General features: G+C 41.8%; 1 protein-coding gene across 2 annotated transcripts in view; it reads left to right on the top strand.

Annotated features, from left to right (window-relative positions):
• LOC114031352 (transmembrane 9 superfamily member 2-like) overlaps positions 1 to 19,825 on the top strand; it is a 74,659-nt gene that overhangs the window by 31,591 nt on the left and 23,243 nt on the right. For both annotated transcript variants that reach the window (XM_027846418.1, XM_027846417.1), the window contains exons 6-12: positions 8,767 to 8,894; positions 11,010 to 11,121; positions 12,002 to 12,081; positions 14,519 to 14,627; positions 15,844 to 15,976; positions 17,476 to 17,595; positions 17,808 to 17,865. In XM_027846418.1, the coding sequence (XP_027702219.1) occupies positions 8,767 to 8,894; positions 11,010 to 11,121; positions 12,002 to 12,081; positions 14,519 to 14,627; positions 15,844 to 15,976; positions 17,476 to 17,595; positions 17,808 to 17,865 (740 nt within the window). The remainder of the gene's footprint in view (positions 1 to 8,766; positions 8,895 to 11,009; positions 11,122 to 12,001; positions 12,082 to 14,518; positions 14,628 to 15,843; positions 15,977 to 17,475; positions 17,596 to 17,807; positions 17,866 to 19,825) is intronic.

Genomic DNA, 19,825 nt, shown 5'->3' with positions numbered 1-19,825 from the left:
GGGGAGAAAGGCAGTAGCCGTCGGGCATAGGCCTTAGGCCCGTACCAACCTCTCTTTCATGCTGGAGCAGTCTACTGTCATCCTAAAGGTAGGAACCACAGGGCTGTGGCCCCTGATTGTCCAGGCAGGCCCACTGTCCTGTTCTTACTGAAGCAAATGAGGCTTCTTCCATAGTAAAGCAGGATGTTTCCTGCCTCTGTGTGTCTCTCGCCTTGTTTGTGTGCTTGGCCTTGTCTTGCTATAAGCTTGCTGAGGTCTTGGATGCTAAGTCCATTTTCAGGTTTGGTGATGACGACACACTCTGTGTTACAAGTGGCCTTGGATATATGTGGCTCACAAACCCCTGGGCCATACACTTCCTTTAGATAGCAGATCATTGGGCATGCTCCAAAGGGAAAAAAAAAGTTGGAGAACTGATTTTGTGCTAGAAAACAGGATGTTTAAATAGTGACTACAAAGCTACTTTGCAATAAAATTCAACCGTTATGGAATGCCTATGACAAACAAGAAGTTGTTCTGGTTTTCAGGGACCTCTTGGCATCTCCCTTTTAATTCAAGTCAGTTAATTTAATTTTTCAATTCAGTTATTTAATTAATTTGCCTTTAATTTCATCTGCCTCGAGATTCTCCCTGTCTTTGTTTGCTCTGCCTTCTAACATCTACCTCCTGGGATTCTTGTGAGGAGCAAAGGGGATGGTAGAGCACTGGGCCTGGAGTCAAGAAGACATAAGTTCAAATGCGGCCTCAGACACTTACTTGCTGTGTGACCCTGGGCGAGTCACTGAATCTTTATCAGCCTCAGTTTCCCTGTCTTTAAGATGAGAATAGTAATAGCCTGTATCTCTCAACATTGAGATACTTTGTGACCCTTAAAACATTTTATAAATGTGAGATGTTATTATTAAATGTTAGCTAGGCCAGAAAGAGCTGTAGAAATGAGAACTCCAGTAATTTCTTCTGTGGCAGCTGCTCCCTACCTTCCGTAGGAGTGCTTTTCTCCTTCCTTTCTCCTTTATGTATTCTCTTTTCCTTCTTTCCCCAGCTACCACCGAAACCCACCTTCTCTTCTCTCTTCCTATTCATCCCCAAGCCCCTGCTGTACTGATTGAACATAGGGGGTGCCTATCCCACACTCCGACCACATGGATGGTTTTCAGGGGGTTTGGGTTTTGCTGATTATGATTAATGGTACAGGGAGTCTTTTTGCAGGTGGGTTGTTCTTTTGTTGTTGTTGTTGTCTTTTTTCCCTATCATTCCCCACCGCTTTTGTCAGTCAAGTACTGTCTCCTCACATGCTCTTCCTCCCCTCCAGAGCAGTCTTAGCCTCTCTACCCCGACATCCACCAATCTTTACTTCCCAGGTATCTCTTGTTTATACCCTTGTTCGTAAGGCACTGAGTGTCCTCTGTAATGTTGTTTGCCTAGAGTTGTGTTTTTATGGAGCCATTTAAGGACAACTGCAAGTGGCTTATATCTATACTTTAAATATATTTGCACAGATAGGAATGCTGGCAGCAGCAAAAGCTCTCATTGTAGTTCATTCCTGGGCAGTGGCCTTTTAATCATTCTATACAAAGTCCTCGAAGATTTAGAAAGAATTATTGTTCCTAATGTAAAATTCCCCTGGTTTCTAGATAATACTTTTGTGACTTTTGCTCCATATGCACGTTTTATCTTCTCTTTCCATAAGCTCATTTCCGAAGTATATTGAAATTGATGAATCACACATTTAGCTTAGATAAAAATGCCTTTTGATGCAGTAATTTCTCCTGAACAATTGAATGTCCTTGATTTCGGGATCTTTAGTTGTCGCAGCCATTTAGTAGCTGTTATCTTCCATCTCTACTGTATTCATTTGGGTCACAAAGTGTTCAGTGTGACTTGGGCAGTGCTCTACATCATCTTTTAGTAAGGGAGCTCTAGGACTCTTCAAAAATATTGCCCTGGCCTGGTATAGATTTTACATAGTGGTTGTTCATTCCTTTTTCAGTCATGTGTGACTCTTGGTGACCCCACTGGGGGTTTTCTTGGCAAAGATCCTGGAGTGGTTTGCCATTTCCTTCTCCAACACATTTTACAGATGAGGAACTTGGGCAAACAGGGTTGAGTGACTTGCCTAGGGTCACACGGCTTGTAAGTGTCTGAGGCTGGATTTGAACTTGGGAAGATGAGTCTTCCTGACTCCAGGATTGGCACTCACCTAACTGCCTCGTTACATGGTGGTACCTTTGTGTAACCTTGATACATTAACCCTTTGTGTCCTGGCATGCTTTACCTATGAGGTTGCTGGCAAGATCACAGAATCATGGATTTGGAGCTGATAGGGACCTTAGAGGCCAGCAAATTCAACTCCTTTGTTTTATAACTGAGGCATAGATTGGGGAAGTAACTTATCTGAGGCAACACAGCTAGTAAGCATCTTAGGCAGGATTTGAACCTGTCTTCCTGAGTCCAAATCCACTAGCTACCTCATTCTTTTTGAATGACTACAAAAATCCTGATGTCAGAATCTTTTTTTTTTTTTGCTTTTTGGTGAGGCAATCGGGGTTAAGTGACTTTTCCAGGGTCACACAGCTAGTAAGTGTCATGTGTCTGAGACTGTATTTGAACTCAGGTCCTCCTGTCTCCAAGGCCAGAGCTCTATCCACTGCACCACCTTGCTGCCCCTCAGTATTCCATTTTTAAGCACTGTTAAATTGGTGGTGCCCCAAACAGATGGGCATCCACGAATGAATGGGTGGCATGTTGAGAATGGGTGAAAAAGAATTAAAAGAAGATAGACATTCCTAGGTTGACAAGTGGTCACCAACAGGGGCCACCAGAAATCAGGCAGGTAACATATCAGACGTTGGGCTAATGGCTTTTTTAGGAACAGAAAGAAAAATGAAGACGTTATAGACTTCTTGGGAAATCAGTCGATTCAACGATTGTTTTATCTTTGAAATTCATCTTGGAGGCCCTAGCAGTTACCCCATCAAGAGGGGCTCCAAGATTTGTGGAATTAATTTTTTTTGTTTATTTTCTGGGGATTTAAAGGAGAAGGAAGCTTTGGATTGTTTTGGAGAACTTCTGTTTCTCTGAGTTGAAGAGAAGGGACCTCAAAGGCCATCTATCTATTCTAATTGCATGCCTGCAATCTTGTCTTTCACTTGGTTGGGAAACATGAATATTATTGGGAAAATCTGTATTCTGAATTCTTCAATGGGTAAACCTGCATGATAGGAAATATAATTAATTAGGTCTTAGGAGTTCAGGATTATGCTAGGTCCTGATTAGTGAAAACAATGGATTTTCCCAGAAGCGATCACATTACTTGAATTCCCACTTGCAAATTTCCATTGGTCTGGAACCAGAGACTATATTTTACAGAATTTTAACTTTGAATAATGCATATTTGGGGATACACAACCACTTTAGGGGATTCATTACTCTCACTAATCGTACTAACTAGCTATAGTATGCTCCATTAGCAAGTTTATGCTTTTAAAATTTATCTAGTCTTTGCCTTTTTTAAAAAAAATTATCAAAAACTGGCAGTTTTTTTTTCCTGTAGGGGTTAATGATGGAAATGGTGAGAGACTTTCAGAACCGAAATCAATGCTAAATTTAGAGTGTAGTTCGTTAGACATGCACCTAATGGCTATCTCTGTATAGGTTTAGAACCATAAATACCCCAGCTGGAAAGGGACCTTAGAGATCCTCCAGACTGATGGATTTCCTCATTTTCTTGAGAAAGAAAATGAGACTCCGAGAGGGGAGGTGATTAGCTGAAAGTCACATAGGTCGACTGATTCCCAGGCCAGGGTTGTCTGGATAGTTTTTTCTTCTTCAGCTGGTTTCCAGCGGTGGGAACTTTCAGCTTTTCCATCCACAGGGACTTCTTGCATTTACTCTCTGAGAAGTTCACATTGTGATGAGTAGAAAACCTCTTGTTTATAGCTCCAACTTTCCACCTCGGGGTATGATGGATATCTTTGCTGTGGAATGCTCACCTTTCTCTGACTTTTACATACCAAATGCTCTGCCGGCCAGTGGTCAACACTTCTGCTTTATTGCTTGAGTTTACATTGGACATGGAGCTCACCATGTTTCTTCTTCAATCTGCATGTGGGATTCTGCTAGCATCTGTTTTGTGGCCCTGTCTTGCTCAGTGGAGCTGGTCAGCTGGTGGCCTTCTTGGGTCATGTTGGTAGTTACCTTGCCTTGCCATGTTCATATGACATGTGACACTGACCTCTTTCAAGATGCTTGGCAGGTCATGATATAACAGCCATCAAGTTAGGCCTCTCTGCTGCTGTACAGACAGAGAGCTTACTCCAGAGTTAGGGGTTGCCACCAAACTCCAATTACTCTCCTAACCTTTTGGGCCTTGCCATTTGATTTTTATAGCATTTCCTCCCCGCCTCATCCTTTCCAGTCTTCCTCTCCCCCTCACATTGTTGCTGAGTGTTACATATTTTTGTCATTCATTTAAAAATCTAATTACATTTGATTTGAGAGTTTCAAAATCTCATATGGTAACCCCTGCCATAATTGAAGCTCTTGCTGGGTTTTCTCAAAGTCAGGATTGGTAATCATGGCCATCCTCTGCTAGTCTCCTGAAAGACTTGCTGGTTGGCTTCCTTGTGTTTGAATAGTTTTCTATTGACTCCACAGATAGCATATCTTCTTAGGTAGAAGAGTTTGCTGTTTACTCTTAGATATGTAGTATAGATGAACATCTCATGGTGTTAAATACTTTTCTTATTGTGATCTTATTATTTCTGTGGGCCAGTCGCATTGCTTCAGTTCAGCAACAAAGGCTCATCCATGATCTTCCATGTTGTTTTTGTGCGCTTCTAGATCAGTCATCAGGATAGTACTATGGACAGTTGGCTACTAGGCAGCTCTAGGCAGGCCCCATGGCTTGCTGGGTATCCTCTGTTGGATCATCAGGGGTCCAAGGTCCAGTGCCTTTAGCCCTCTGGGTCTGGGCTTTGAGACCTTGGTACCAAGTTCTTTCAGGGGTGATTAGTCTATGGGATAACTAGCTCATGCTACTAAACTCATATGAGACAAATGTCCATGAAAAAGCCAATTATTAATTGACCCCAAGAAACAAATGTTAAGCTAACTGGAATGTTGTCGGCTGGCCAGTCCTTTTTCTCTCCTAATGCTTACTCAAAGGTTTATTTGGTCAGAAGCATTATGGTTTAGTAGTAAAAATACTGTTACAGGGTTGTAGTTTATTGCTAATTTTATTCTGATTACAGTTGAGGCCGGTTCATTCCTGACAATATCTAGAAAGATACCTTAAACTCATTGGTAATATCTGAAGTCACATTCCAGGTTGGGTTACCCAGGGAAAGAAAGTTTCCTATTGATAACCCATCCACAGAATAGAATAGTATTAACATTACTCATACAAAATGATCTGCCTTCTTAATTGACCTTATGCCTGTTATCTTTTTTCCCCCCTTTATTTGGAAGTCCAGAGTTTACTTTTCACATTTGACATCATGCAGAAACTCCTAGTATGCTATTGACGATTTTTAATGTTGATACAATTGAGAGTTTCTTGAGAGCTTGTAGCATGATATTAGCAGCCATTTCTTTATTGTGCCCTTGAGTGTGGGAACAGAGTGGGAGCAAGATTTTCTTCCCACCTTCATGTGCCCTAATTCCATCCCTCCTTCCTCATGTAGCTCAACGGAGACTGAATACCAGGTTAGCGAGTGGATCCGCTGGCATTTGTGGAGACGGTTTGTTACAGATCTTCTTGTCAGTTCATCGTCCTTCTAGTTTCATCCTTGAATGCCCTTTGGATCATCTAGCTTAGTTGTCTTTGGTTTCATCAATGAGGGTGGTTGCCTTTGAGGATGCAGGTCCCAATCCATCCATACTTTTCCGTCCTGTGCATCTCTTCACCATTTTTTCCAGTGAATCTTCCATGGGGATTCAGCACATGTGCTGGGATGGGGGGCCTTCCTCTCAATTTCTTGACATTGCGTAGGTAGGTAGAGCGTATGGGTTCCCTATCACATATCCCTTGTGCTTGCTGCATGACCAGCCTACCTTCTTTTCTGTTCATAGAGCTGTCTACTGATACTCTTTCTGCTGCTTGTCCTGTGCACATCTTCATTGGGGAGTCAAGAAGGGGAGGTGGGAAGGCCTGGGGGGCAGCCAGTATTAAATCAGAGTCTAGAGATGCAGGGTCATGTACAAGGAATAGCACAAAGTCACTGCATCTGCGAGAATTTGGAGGGCAGTGAAGTGTAAGAAGATTGGAAAAGCAAGAAAGGGTCAGATTATGAAAGGCTTTAGAAGCCAAAGCAAGGACTTTATATTTGATCCTGGAGGTAATGGGGAATTAATGGAGTTCATTGACTAGGGGATAGAATGGTCAGACCCATGCTTTAGGAAAATCAGTTTGGCAGCTGAGTAGAGGCTGGATCTTGTTGGGGACAGGCTACTGAGAGGCTCTTCTATTCTCTGGGCCTTGACTTCCCCTTCTGGATTATGAGGGTATTAGACTAGATTACTTGTTAAGATCTTTTCCAGTGCGACTTTTTGAACTTCTCTGAGAACAGAAACTGTCTTGGGGCATTCTGGGATGTTGTTGTTAGGGTAAATCTTGGTGTGGTTCTCCATGCTTTTGCTCTTTCTGGGGTAGTGTGCTTTTGGAACTTTGTTGGAAAGTTCAGAACTTCCTGTGACTTAATGCTGAGCAGTTAGCAGTAAGTGAACCAGTCAATTGGTACGTTAATGATGGAGAACCTTTTAATAGCAGTTGGTATTTGTGCCTTCTGTGGTTTCCCTTTGGCCTAAAAAGAACTCTTAGCGTCTGATTTGCAGTTTTAGACCCCCTCACCCCCCCCCAAAAAAAAGCAAGGAAAAGAAGTGAAACTCTTAACCATTAGCCTGGCCATGTTTTCTCTGGGCTAAAGGAGAAAGCTGAATCTCTGGTGGCAGAGTGGGTGGGTGGGGAATAATCTGTGAATTTCGTTTGTCTTCAGGAATCCTGTTCCTTCTTTGTATGTGAAAACAAAAGTAAAGTGCTGCTTGTCACCGGTCTTAACATTTAGAGCTGAATATCTTAGAAGTGTTTGTGTTGGAGGCTGCAAGCTGAGAATAGAGAATATTTCTCTTTGCATATGAACAGTCCATATTGGGAACTTGGGCAACATGGCTTCCTTAGCAGAAGGATGGGCCTTGTACTGGATTGCCAGCTCAAGATGCATCAGCAGTTATGTGGCAGACAAAAATAACCCAATGCAGTCTTGGGCTGCATTAAGAGAGGTAGAAACCTTACTGGAGGTGGTCATAGGTCAAAGGCTGACCAGGTAGGGGTTGGACTAGATGCTGTCCAATTGTGAGCCTCTGGAAATGTCACTTGGAATAGGAAACAACCCTAGAGAGTGATTCATGAAGCTTTTGTGTTTAGCATCCTGCACAAGGTCCTTACCTCAGGATTGAAATCTTGGGGAAATGAAGCCAAGAGAAGAATCCTACTCTTTCTATACCCCCAGCCCATGTCAACAAATGAGTTTTCTTCCTTTCTCCAGAGAGGGCTTTGGGCCCTATGGAGTTGGAATGACAGAATTGGGTCATAGTCTTCTGACACTGAGGGGACCTGCTCAGGTTTGTGTGGTAGAGTCAAGGGCCCCTGGGCCCCAAAGTTAGATATCTGTAAGCACTAGGGAGCCACGGATGGGTATTTGCATGCTGACGAGAGTTTCATTCACTTTTTCCTTCAGATATATGACCTAGCTTTGTTTACTTTCAGTGGTTTATCAGTTCTGTTAAGTACAAAGATAAAATTCTGTAGATTTCACAACCATGTTTGAAATAGTCTTTCCATTTTGTTAAATATTTGATTTACTGGGCTATCAAGTAATAGTAGAATTAGCTAGCATCTCAGTATTGGTAGAGCTGTGTAGTAGTCGAACATTTCTGGATATTAGTTCAGAGTGAATTAAAGGCTGGAAAAAGGACTCATTAGCCATACCTTTGACCTGGCAGTACCTCTAGTAGGCCCCAAAGAAGTCAAGTAACAATCAAGTACATACCAGCAGATTCCTCTTTGGGAGAGGAAAGAACTAGAGATAGTGGGTGCCCATCAATGTGGGAACAGTTGAAAAAAACTATAGTATATGAAGGTCATGATATATTATTATGTAGTGAGAAGCGACCAAGATGAGGAATTTGGAGAAACATGGCAAGATTTGTATTAACTGATGCAGAACCAAGAGAACGATATTCATAATGACTGCAGTGATGTAAAGTGAAAAGATCACTAACAGGAAGTCAGTCTCTGAGTAATTGAAAAACCAGTGAAGGTCCCGGAGAACAGATAATGGAACATCCATTCCTCCCTGAAGGCAGAGAGGCGGGGGACTGCTAGGGACAGAATGTGGTATATATTGTCAGATGCAGCCACTGTGGCGGATGTTTTAGCTTAATTGTTTTTCTCTGTCACAAGGGAGGATGCAGTCTGGACCAGGCAGTGGGCGGGTGGAATTGACTATGTTGTAAAGACAGAAGGCATCAATAAAATGCATTTTTTTTCCCCCAAGACTTAGCCAGCAGCTTAATTTATAGGTCAGTTGTGCATGATTGCTTATAGATATAGAGCTGGAAGGGGCCTTAGAAGTAATAAAACTCGGTTCTCTTAGTAGCTTTGGATAATGTAGCTGATCTTATTTCTTATTATAATTAGACCTTTTGCTTGTAGGGAAAACTGAAAAACGTCTTTAAATAGTCTATTTTTTTTTTCTTTTTTGGCAGTCTGAATTTAACAAAAAAAACACGTTTTACCTCTTCAATCATGTTGACATCACGATTACATATCACAGTGCAAAAGATGAAAATTGGCCTGGAGCACGGCTGGTTACTGCTAGACTTGAGCCGAAAAGGTAATTTTAAGTGTGTGGTTTTTTAATTAGATTAGTTAAAAAAAAATACAACAGGAACACCACAGGAGTTTTTTAATATAGCTTTTTAAATAAATGCAAAAAATAAAGTAGGGTGAAAAAATGATTAATGACCCCACTTGCACTTAAGAATTGAATTTCTGCCTTCTCTGGGAAGCTGTCCTTAAAGCACCCCCAGTCCTAATGGCCTTCACCCCCTGAATCCTCTCCTAGCAATTTCCTTGTACCTGTCATTGATTAATCACCTGTTGTTTTATCTTATGGTTCTTTGTGTGTCATATTCCCTTAGAATATTCCTAAGTTTCTTAAGGGGACAGACCACACATTATCTACATTTTGTAATGCTGGCGTTTCCTGACCCCCACCCGCACTCCACAGTGCCTAACATGAGTTCAAATCTGTTGAACTGAAGTAGGTCTCTTCTGACTTGAAAAGTGAAGGCTCTGTGATGGTGATTGTACGTATATGTATGTTGTTGTGCAGTCATTTTTTCAGTCCTGTCCAACTCCTCGTGACCCCATTAGGGGTTTTCTTTATCTTGGAGTGGTTTGCCATTTCCTTCTCCAGATCCTTTTACAGATGAGGAAACTGAGGCAAACAGGGTGAAGTGACTTGCCCGGGGTCACACAGCTAGTAAACATCTGAGGCCAGAGGAAGGTGAGTCTTCTTGATTCCAGGCCTGGTACTCTATCCACTGTGCTACCTAGTTGCCCATGTATATGCATATGTGTATTTGTGTATGTGGAGCAGCTAGGTGGTACAGTGGAAAAAGCGTCACGCTTTGGAATCAGAAAGACTCATCTTCCTGAGTTCAAATCTGGCCACAGACACTTACTAGCTGTGTGACCCTGGGCAAGTCACTTCACCCTGTTTGCCTCAGTTTCCTCATCTGTAAAATGAGCTGGAGAAGGAAATGGCAAACCATTCTAGTATCTTGGTCATGAAAACCCCAAATGAGGTCACGAAGAGTTGATCATGACTTAAATGACTAAGCAGCAATATGTGTATGCATGTATGTATTTATGTATGTGTATATGTATTTAGGTTTACACACACACACACACACGTCTGGAGCATCGTGAATGTATAAAGTAAGCACAGACTTGATTAGGAAAGGGAAGGGTTACTCTCTGAAGGTTGACTGAGGTGAATTGACAGACCCCTAGAACACTGGCTTGGGAGTTGGGAGCCTGGAGTTCTCATCCCTGCTGAGTTTTGGGGCCTTGTGTAGGTTTCACTTACCTCATCTCTAACATGAAGGGACTGGCCTAGGTGAGCTCTAGAACCATAAAATGTTAGCTGAGCCTGGGGACAGAGCAGGACATGTGACTTGGGCAAAGGCAGGCAGCTGGTTTGTAGCAGAGTTGGGCCTTCCAACCCGGCATCACAGTGATTCTCTCCATGATGTCATTTGGTGCCTTGCACATCACAGACATTCACATAGCAGCCAGTTGTCACACTGAGATTCTGGCTTTTTTCTGCTTACTTCCCCAGCCCTGTACAGAGCTTACAAGGCAAGACTTTTAAGATACTGAAGGGCAGATCAAAGACGAGGAGCAAAGGCTTTGCTGAGAAAATAATTTCTCATAACTGCCTGTCGAAAAGGAGGCAGATTTGTTCTGTGCAGCAGGAGACAGGTAGCAACCTCTAGAGTCTAGCAGTGACTTTCTTGTGATCGGTGGACTTGTTTAGAACCTCTGCTATTTATGATATTCAGGTATTTAAATGCAGAACAAAATGGAAGACCACCTGTTCAGTCTGTCGTTAGGAGTTTCTTTAGAAGCATCTAGGTAGCACAGTGGAGGGCTGGACTTGGGAGTCAGGAGGACCTGAGTTCAAATTCTGCCTCAGACACTTCCTAGCTGTGCGACCCTGGGCAAATCACTTCACCTCTTTCTGCCTCAGTTTCCTTATCTGTAAAAAAGGAGATAATAATTGCATGGTTGTTGAGAAACTAAACAAGATACTATTTGTAAAATGCTTTGTAAACCTCAAAGCACTTTATAAAAGTTATTATCATTTTAGTAACTATATAGCAGAAATTTCAAAGAATCTGATCTTTAAAAAAAAATCCCTCTTTTTCTCCTCCTTTCTTAGCTATAAACATACAGATGAAGATCAACTGAGTTGTGAAGGCTCCCCTATGGAAATCCCTGGGGAATTTACTAAGAAGCTAAAGCTGATCTATACTTACTCTGTGAAATTTGAAGTGAGTGTCCTATTGTGATGCTAGTTAGCTTCTCTTGCCTCTTTTTTCCTTCCTCAAAGACATTACTACTCCAGCTTTCTCGAATCTTTGTCACATTACATGATTATAGCACATCTGAGGGATCCAACAGAACGGCTGCCGGAAAGTCCAGTGGGGCAGCACTAAGCACCCAAGGGTGAAAGACTGTTACATATGAGGGTATCACAAAGCCAAATGAATTGTATTTGGGAAAGACATTTTCTGTGTGATTTTGGCTTGAAAGTTTGGCCTATCAGGATTATTCTTCCTACTTCCAGCATCTTTTTTTGGTTTCTCAAAAACTTACTGCTGGCTAACCCCACATCCTAGGGCCAGTTGGGTTAATAGGAGCCTAGCCAATGTGGGCCCTTGTGTGTGCACGCGTGCATTCACACACACACACACACACACACACACACACACACACACACACATACTCTGTGTTGTTGACAGTCAGATATTCAGGAGAAAAGCTGTCATGTTGTGACTAAGTGACACCTCTTTTAAAACAGTGTAATGCTGGAAATGCTATCAGAAGGGCACACCAATGTCCGATGTTGATAGCTAGGAGGCATGAGGTTCCATTAGACAAACCAATACAAGAAGTTGTATTTTACACTGGTTTTCAAATATGAAAAATCCAGATTTTACTCACAGTTCAGGCTCTTCCCTTCAGCCCTGACTCACTTATGGCAATATGCAAATATGCAACTCAAAGGGCCAGACCCACTCCACTATAGAATGGCATAGAACATAGTAGAAACCAAAAGAATGCTGAGTTTTTGCAAGTTGCATCTGACAGTTGTAACTAACAGGTCAGTCAGTCCGTGGTTGGTCATATGGCTTCCTATGTTTGTTTTAGGAGAACAGTAACATTAAATGGGCATCTCGATGGGATTACATTTTGGAGTCTATGCCTCATACCAACATCCAGTGGTTTAGGTAAGTTTTCTGTGACATAGAGAAAAAACATCACTTCAGAGTGGAAATTTAAAATGTATAAGGCAAGAATTTTCTTAACCTTTGTTATACTATGGGCCTCTTGGCAGTCTGGGTAAACCTATGGACCCTTTCTCAGAATTATGTTTTTAAATGCATAAACTAAAACACAAGATTACAAAGGAAACCAATTATATTTGAAATACAGTCATCAAAATATTTTTTAAAAAACAAATTCACAGGCCCCAGGGTAAGAACCATTCCTTTAGAGTGTTCAGAAATCTGGAGGGAATGCAGTATAAACCTCATAGGCTGGTAGAGATCCCAGCTTATCACGGAAGACTGGAAAGCTGGACAACCAGAGAAGGGAGAAGAATGAGTTGGGGAGGGCAGAGAAGCTGTCTTCTGTTTTCCCCATGGGACATCTGGTCTGGGCTGAGATCCACACCATAGTAGTTCAGAGGGATTCATGTGAACAGAGGATCATAAGAATGATGTTGCCATTTGCCCTGTGGTATAAACTGCAAAGTGGTCCGGCCTAGACTTGGGGGTAAGGCCTATAGAAGCTAGGTAGATAGGACCTGGGATTCAAATCTGGGGACTAAATCAGCAAAGATGGATTGAGGAATCTAGGGTTCTGGGAGCCTAGGATGTGTGTGCATATAATATTCATACGCTTATCTACATATGTCTGTATCTGTACAGAGCCTACCCTTTTGGTAGGAGTAGTCTCAGGCAGGTGACTAGGTTCTGCTGAACTGAAGGTGTAGTGTTATCATAGACTACTCCCAAGTGATGGTAATTGGCCTGGGATTCTGGAGCTGCCTCAACTTGACTTCCAGGGTGGGGCTGGGAGGGGGGAGTCATACTGTCTGCTCTTCTAGCTACCTTTTCACAGAGGTCATATTGGCACAGAGAGAGGCAGCCATGGGTGCTATGCTGCCTCAGGGCTCCTTGTCTCAGAGACTCCTTGCTCTCTTCTCCCTTTCTGCTTGTCAGTAGAAGTATGAGAGGCCAGGCTCATACAGAGATAGAGCTGAATTCTCTATTCCACTTAAATACATACACTGGCTACTCACTGCCTGGACATGTGGCAGAAATGCTATTGTTCTGGCATAAAGAGGTCACCTTTTTCCCACGTCCCTGGCCCAGCTGTGTTGCCTCTTGGGTAGCCCTGTTACTGAAGGCTCTAGTTCTCTGGGTCTGGCCTTTGAGAGAAGAGAACCACCCGGCTCCTTCCCTTGGTAAGTGGTGACCCAGCACCTTGGAAGCCTTCTGTTTGGTGGGTGCCCTAGAGCTGTTTTGCTATAACCTCTGCAGAGCTGTTCTGAGCTCTTTTATTTGGATGGTAAACCACCTGTCTAGAGTGGTTCTCAGAGGCAAGTACTTCCAGCTGGTCCGTGGGCTGCCAGCATTGATGCCGTCCGTAACAGTGACTGCTTTGGCTTTGAGCTCGGCCCGATGGATGGATGTCTTCATTTGCTGACAGCTCTTGTTCTCAGGATCCTTATGTTTGGGTGGCTCATAAAAAGCAATGCCAAACTTTCAACTAATTCTGCTAAAGTTTTTTATAAACCAGCAAATAGAAGTTGGTAGAGAAAATAGGCCACAGGGCCCTGGCCCTGCAGAATGAGTCTGTGGACTGGGCAAATTTGAGAACCCAGGAGTAGAGTAGTCATTTCCTGGTTAGTGTCTTGAACCTTCACTCCCAGATCTGCCAGCAAGTTTGGGAGGTATTGGGTGAAGCCAGTTAACCTCTTTTGATCAGAGGACTCCTTCAAGAAACAGCTTTTGTATCTTTTTTTCCCCCAGCAGTTCTTTTTTTTTTATATAGTATTTTATTTTTCCCCAGTCACATGTAAAAACAATTTTGTTTTTAAAACTTAGAGTTCCAAATTCTCTCCCTCCCCACCCCCCCATATCTTTTTTTAAAAAGGGTTTTCTCCTCATTAAAATAACCAAGAATGCACATTGAGTTGCTTCAAAAAAAAAAGGGAGGTAGTTTTTTGTTTCCCTGAGGTGTCCAGTTTCATATACTCTGCTATCTTGTCTCATGTGACCTTTTGTGAGAAAACTTGAAATCGTATATATATCAACAGATATCAGACTTAGGTTTAACCCTAACAAAGGCTGAAGGTCTGGCTCAGAGTAAGAAGAGGTTTGGGTTCAAGTCCCCGAGCACATCCTGTCTCCCCTCCCCTCCCCAAAATCACTCCATCTCTTGACTGCCAATCAATTGTTGATCTGCCTTGGGAAAGAGAATTGTTTCTTCACCGGTGCTTCCTACATCCATAAGATTACAGGTCTATGCAAAGATTGTGAACTGAAACCCAGGAAAGCTGACTCAGTGTCTTTCCTTTATATAGACTTCTGTTGTTTTTTGCATTTTTAACATAGCAAATAAGAAATTAAAATGAGATTTTTTTTTTTTTACTTATAGTATAATGAACTCCCTCGTTATTGTTCTTTTCTTATCTGGAATGGTGGCCATGATTTTACTAAGAACTCTCCATAAAGATATTGCAAGATACAATCAGATTGATTCGTCTGTAAGTAAAGCCCGCATAGATGTTATTGAACAAGATGCTGTCGGGTCGATTTTCCTAGGAACTGGAGAAACTATGTGATCTTTGTTTTTAGAGTAGAATGCCTTCTACTACCCAGCATGCACTAGTTACACTGGAAATTTTAAATGACATTCATAATCTATGTTTACCTTGGGGGCGATGAGTAAATTGTGAGTCTCAAACAGTGCCTTGGAGCTGAATAGATGTCCAGGTTGAAGCAAATCTATGGAGACTTGATTATATATAAACAAGTACTTGGTGGGTGTCATTAGGTTTTCATAGGGTTGTAGGTCATGGACAGATGAAAGAATATTGCTCTACAGAAACAGCACAGTTGAGCCTGCTAGGTTAATTTGTGCAGATGCGGAGAGATACAGAGCACTAAGTATTCGGTTCGATGAAAATAAGCTTCTGTTTTTACTTTCTGACTCTCGTAATTACCTGTAGAGCCTCACAGTTTTCATTTGTCTGAAAGAGCAGCAGGGGTAGGCAGAAGCATACTACCCACCTCTGGACTCCAGATGCACAATGAGGCATAGATTTTTGGACATGGCCTGTGTGGAAATTTGCTTTACTTAATTATGCACATTTGTTACAAAGGTTTTCTTTTTCTTTCTTTCTTTCTTTCTTTCTTTTTTTTTGTTCAGTTGGTGGGGGGCAGGATGAAGTGGGAGCTAGAGAAAATAGATTCTTGTTAATTGAAAAAAATCTCTAAATTTAATTTAAAAAAAAAAGATCAGTGGCGGGGAACAGATGTGTTATTACCTTTAATTCCTTTAGCATGTCATTGTGGCACACAATGGGTTGCGATTCATCAGAAAAGCAAAATTGCTATTTTAGGCTTTGTTTAGTTAATGTGCCCTACCTAGCATTCAAAACTGATGCAAGTCAGAGAGTTGGGAGGCCAGGGTTCTGGTCTCAGCTTAGCCACTTAATAGCTGAGTAACCTTGGGCAAGTCACCTCCCTCCCAACACCCAAGGACCTCAGTTTCTTTATCTGTAAAATTAGAGAAATGTGCTTAGTGATGCTTTTGGTCCCTTTCCATCACTAATTTTATGGCTAATGAGACACTTGTTTCCAGTTTATCTGTCTTTGGAGAAAGATTTAGTTTCACATGATTTTCAGAATCTAATGCATGCCAAATTTCTGAGGCAGTAACTTGTATATCTATCAAAAAATTTTCTCTCATGTGTGTAGGAAGATGCCCAAGAGGAGTTTGGCTGGAAGTTGGTTCATGGAGATGTCTTTAGGCCTCCAAAGAAGGGAATGTTGCTGTCTGTGTTCCTGGGTCAGGGAACACAAATTTTCATTATGACCTTTATTACGTTATGTGAGTAGCATTTTGAAATTGTCTTTCTTAGAAATAGTATCAGAAGTAGGAGACTTTTGTCATAGCTCTTGAATGTCCAATAATGGAAATCCTTTTCTTCCTTCCATCCTTCCTAGTAATATTGTTAGACTCTGGGGAAATGATATACTTAATAAAAAAAAAAGAAATGACATACTTAAAAAAACCTTTTTTCCTGAATTTAACATACATTCCCCTAAAAAGCAGAACATTTCCATATACACAATGAAACAGAAAAAGAGGTCTCTGTGTTAAACCACACATTACAATTTTGTGGTTTGCTTTTTTAAAAAAGTCTATGATAAATTCAATATGTTACTTTCCAAATTGCCAGGCTTATATATGTTTCCTTCTGCCCTTCCTTCTCTTCTCTGCATAAAAAAAAAAAGCTTCAGTGATCCTCTTTTCTTATGGAAAATGCTATAAATATTAATGAGATACATGAAATAAAATGCTATCATTGAACATTAAAAGTATTAAATAAGATGTTTAAAAATACAGTTATTAAAAGAGTCCTTTTAAAATATTTTTTATTTTATTTTTTAATATATACTTTCAGCCTCCCTCCCACCCCTCCCCACCCATTGAGAAGGCAAGCAATATGAGTCCTTTTTTAAAAAATGAAACCCATATGACTTGTACACAATTAGGATACATGTAATGATGTAAAAACTAACGAACTATTTCTTGTGATTCATTTTTGCATATTATTGTTTATCATCAAACTAAAACTATTGACTGTTAGGCTTAGCTAAATGTGGCTGTATGCTTTCTTTAATTTCTTAGCTTAGCTCTTTTAATCCTTTTAAATATCAGTGGAATGTCCTCTGTAATGGGCCTGTGATTGGTGGAAGATCTCGAGATCCCTTAATTCATAAGTGCAAAGAGCGGCTTGCCATTTCTATGGAGGGCTATGGTAGGGCCTGATGCACAAAAGGGGAAAAATGCCCCCTGCCCCCACCTTTTCTTTATCTTCTTTTCTCTCCTCTCTCCTGGGTTTTCATATACCAGTTCTGATTTTTGTATTGTTGCTTAGGCTTGTATATTCTTTGGATCCAAAGAGGATTGGTCTTTTGGTCACCATTATTCTTACATTGATTTTTTTTTCTTCTTTTTCCTCTCATCTCCATTTCTCTTTTAACTTTTTGAGAAAAGTAAACTATTGTGGGGAAATATTTTATGTAAATTTGAACCCCCAAAGTAAAAATTTGAAACTCATTCAACTTCAAAACTTGCCTGGCTTGCTTTTCTTTAAAAATCCTACTTTCTCTTACCAAAAAAAAAAAATGGTGAGAGGTGAGTTAAATTATTGTAATTTGTTTGAAGTACCACTCACTTATCAGCCCCCTGAGAATATCCCTTTGTTGCTGCTGCTTATAACGTGAAATCCTAATGGAGTTACACTTAATTTACTGAAAAGCACTGTGTAATTGCGAAGTGATTATTTTCACCGGTTGAATATTCTTTTTTCATGCCTTTAGTTTTAGCTTGCCTTGGGTTTCTTTCACCTGCCAATCGTGGTGCATTAATGACCTGTGCAGTTGTACTGTGGGTCCTGCTGGGAACTCCTGCCGGCTACGTGTCTGCTAAGATGTATAAAAGTGAGTATAGCCAGGCGTCTCATTCCACTTACTTGGTGTATTCAATGTCAGGATTAAAGGGCCTTAAAATAGCATTTTTCAAATTATAAGTCAATAGGGGAATTGTGGTATAGCTATGGGAATGAAATGGAACCTTTGTCACTATAAAATATTTGGAAAATAGCTTAATCAGGTTTCTTGAGTAATGATGCTTTTTTCCATTTCTTCCTCAGCATTTCGAGGTGAAAAGTGGAAGACGAATGTTTTGCTGACAGCACTGTTATGCCCTGGGTTAGTATCTGAGGTGCCATCTTTTGGAATTAATCCTTTTTGGGGGTATTTTGCCTTGGAGAAATCATTATAGATAATAATGAGGAGGCAGTGAAGTGATTAATTGCCACCATGTTCTCTGAGAAGCTCTTTTCTGGTATTTCCGTGTTCTCTTCATTTTTCTGTGCCTCGAACATCTTGCCTCTAGTAAGAAGAGTTATTGGCTCCGGTGCTCAGGCATCATTTGGGAAGTTTCTGTGTCACTTTGGAAGGGCAAATCTTGGACCACTGCAAAACTATTTCCCTTGGTGCTTTTCTGGTGCTCGTGTGATTGGGGTACAGTATGCCTTCCCATCTTTACTAATTCCTGGAGCTGTCCTGGAAAAATGATTTGAGTGCCAGAAAATGACCTTATCAAAGGAAGGGCCCTCAGAAGCCATCTCGCTCAACCCTCGCATTTTACAGAGGAAGAAATTGAGGCCCGGGGAGATGAGGTGACTTGCTCAGGGTCACATGTAGCATTTTAGACCTAGAGCTGGAAGGACTCTCAGAGGCCACTGAGTCCAACCTCTTCATTTTATAGAGGCGGAAACTGAGGCCCAGGGAGGGGAAGGGACTTGCCTAAGGTCTCACATAGGCTCCTAGGTCTATAGCTGGAAGGGACCTCAGAGGCCAGCTAGTCTAGCCCCCTCATTTTGTAGAGGAGGAAACTGAGGTCCAGGGGAGGGGAAGAGACTTGTCCAAGGTCACACGTAACATTCTAGACCTAGAGCTGGACAGGGCCTCTGAGGCCATCAAGTCCAAACCCTTCATTTTACAGAGGAGGAAACTGAGGCCCAGGTAGAGCAAAGGGACTGGTTACAAGGCAGATAAGTGGCCGAGGCCTAAGATCCAGGTCTCCTTAAAGCTCCAGTAATAAATTGGTGATCCCTTAAATGCCAAATCCCATCATGTTTTTAGAAGTAATGCTTTATTTTTCTCAAAGCAACTCTTCTCAGGTCATTCTTCAAACTTGTGCTAAAGCAAATTCTCCCCCATCTTTATGGATGGCATTCTCCCTTGAGGGTTTCTCTGCCAATTAGAGGAGCTTATTGTGGGGAGGTTTCATGCCAATTGGTGACTCAGCCTTGATATGCAAAGCTGAGATGTCAGTCAATCAACAAATAGTTCTATGCCTACTTTGTGCCAAGTCTCATACTGGGTGCAGGGGATACCAGTACAGTACTTTTTCCTGACCTCTAGTCCCACCTCACCAAGTACCATTGGACATTTCAAGCTGGGTGTCCCACAGGCATCTCAGACTCGATATGTTCAAAACAGCTCATTATCTTTTTCCCCAAACCTTCCTCTCTTCGAAACTCCAGCATTATTGTGTCTTTTTTTTTTTGGCTAGGCAATGGGGTTAAGTGACTTGCCCAGGGTCACACAGCTAGTGTCTGAGGCCAGATTTGAACTCAGGTCCTCCTGACTCCAGGGCTGGTGCTCTATCCACTGCACCACTGAGCTGTCCCTCTCAGTCATTATTGCTGAGGGCACCACCATCATCCTCCCAGTCACCCAGGTTTACAGCCTTGGTGCCATTCTGGACTCCTTACTCTCGCCCCAGATGTCATATCTGTTGCCAGATTTGGTTGTTTCTACCTTCACAACATCTTTTCTGTGTGTGCTCCCTTCTCATCTCTGACATTGCCACTGTCCTGGTGCAGGCCCTCATTACCCGCTCACCAGGACTATCATGATAGCCACTGCCTAGCATGTATTGTGCGCTTCATAAATGCTTATTGACTCACTGATTGGTCTCCCTGCTTTGAAGTCTTTTCTCTGCTCTAATCCTTCTTTTAGTCAGCTGCCAAAGTGATTTTTCTAAAGCATTGGTCTGGTTGTGTTACCTCTCTCCCAGCCCTCCCTACCAAATAAACTAGTGGCTGCCTATTTCAAATAGAAAGGCCTCTGGCATTAAAGTCCTTCACAACCTGGCCTC

This window comes from Vombatus ursinus, unplaced genomic scaffold, assembly GCF_900497805.2.
Source record: "Vombatus ursinus unplaced genomic scaffold, bare-nosed wombat genome assembly UNPS02015152.1, whole genome shotgun sequence".
NCBI classification, from domain to species: domain Eukaryota; kingdom Metazoa; phylum Chordata; class Mammalia; order Diprotodontia; family Vombatidae; genus Vombatus; species Vombatus ursinus.
Note: the sequence above shows the minus strand (reverse complement) of the source record. Positions and strands in the feature narration are given on the sequence as shown.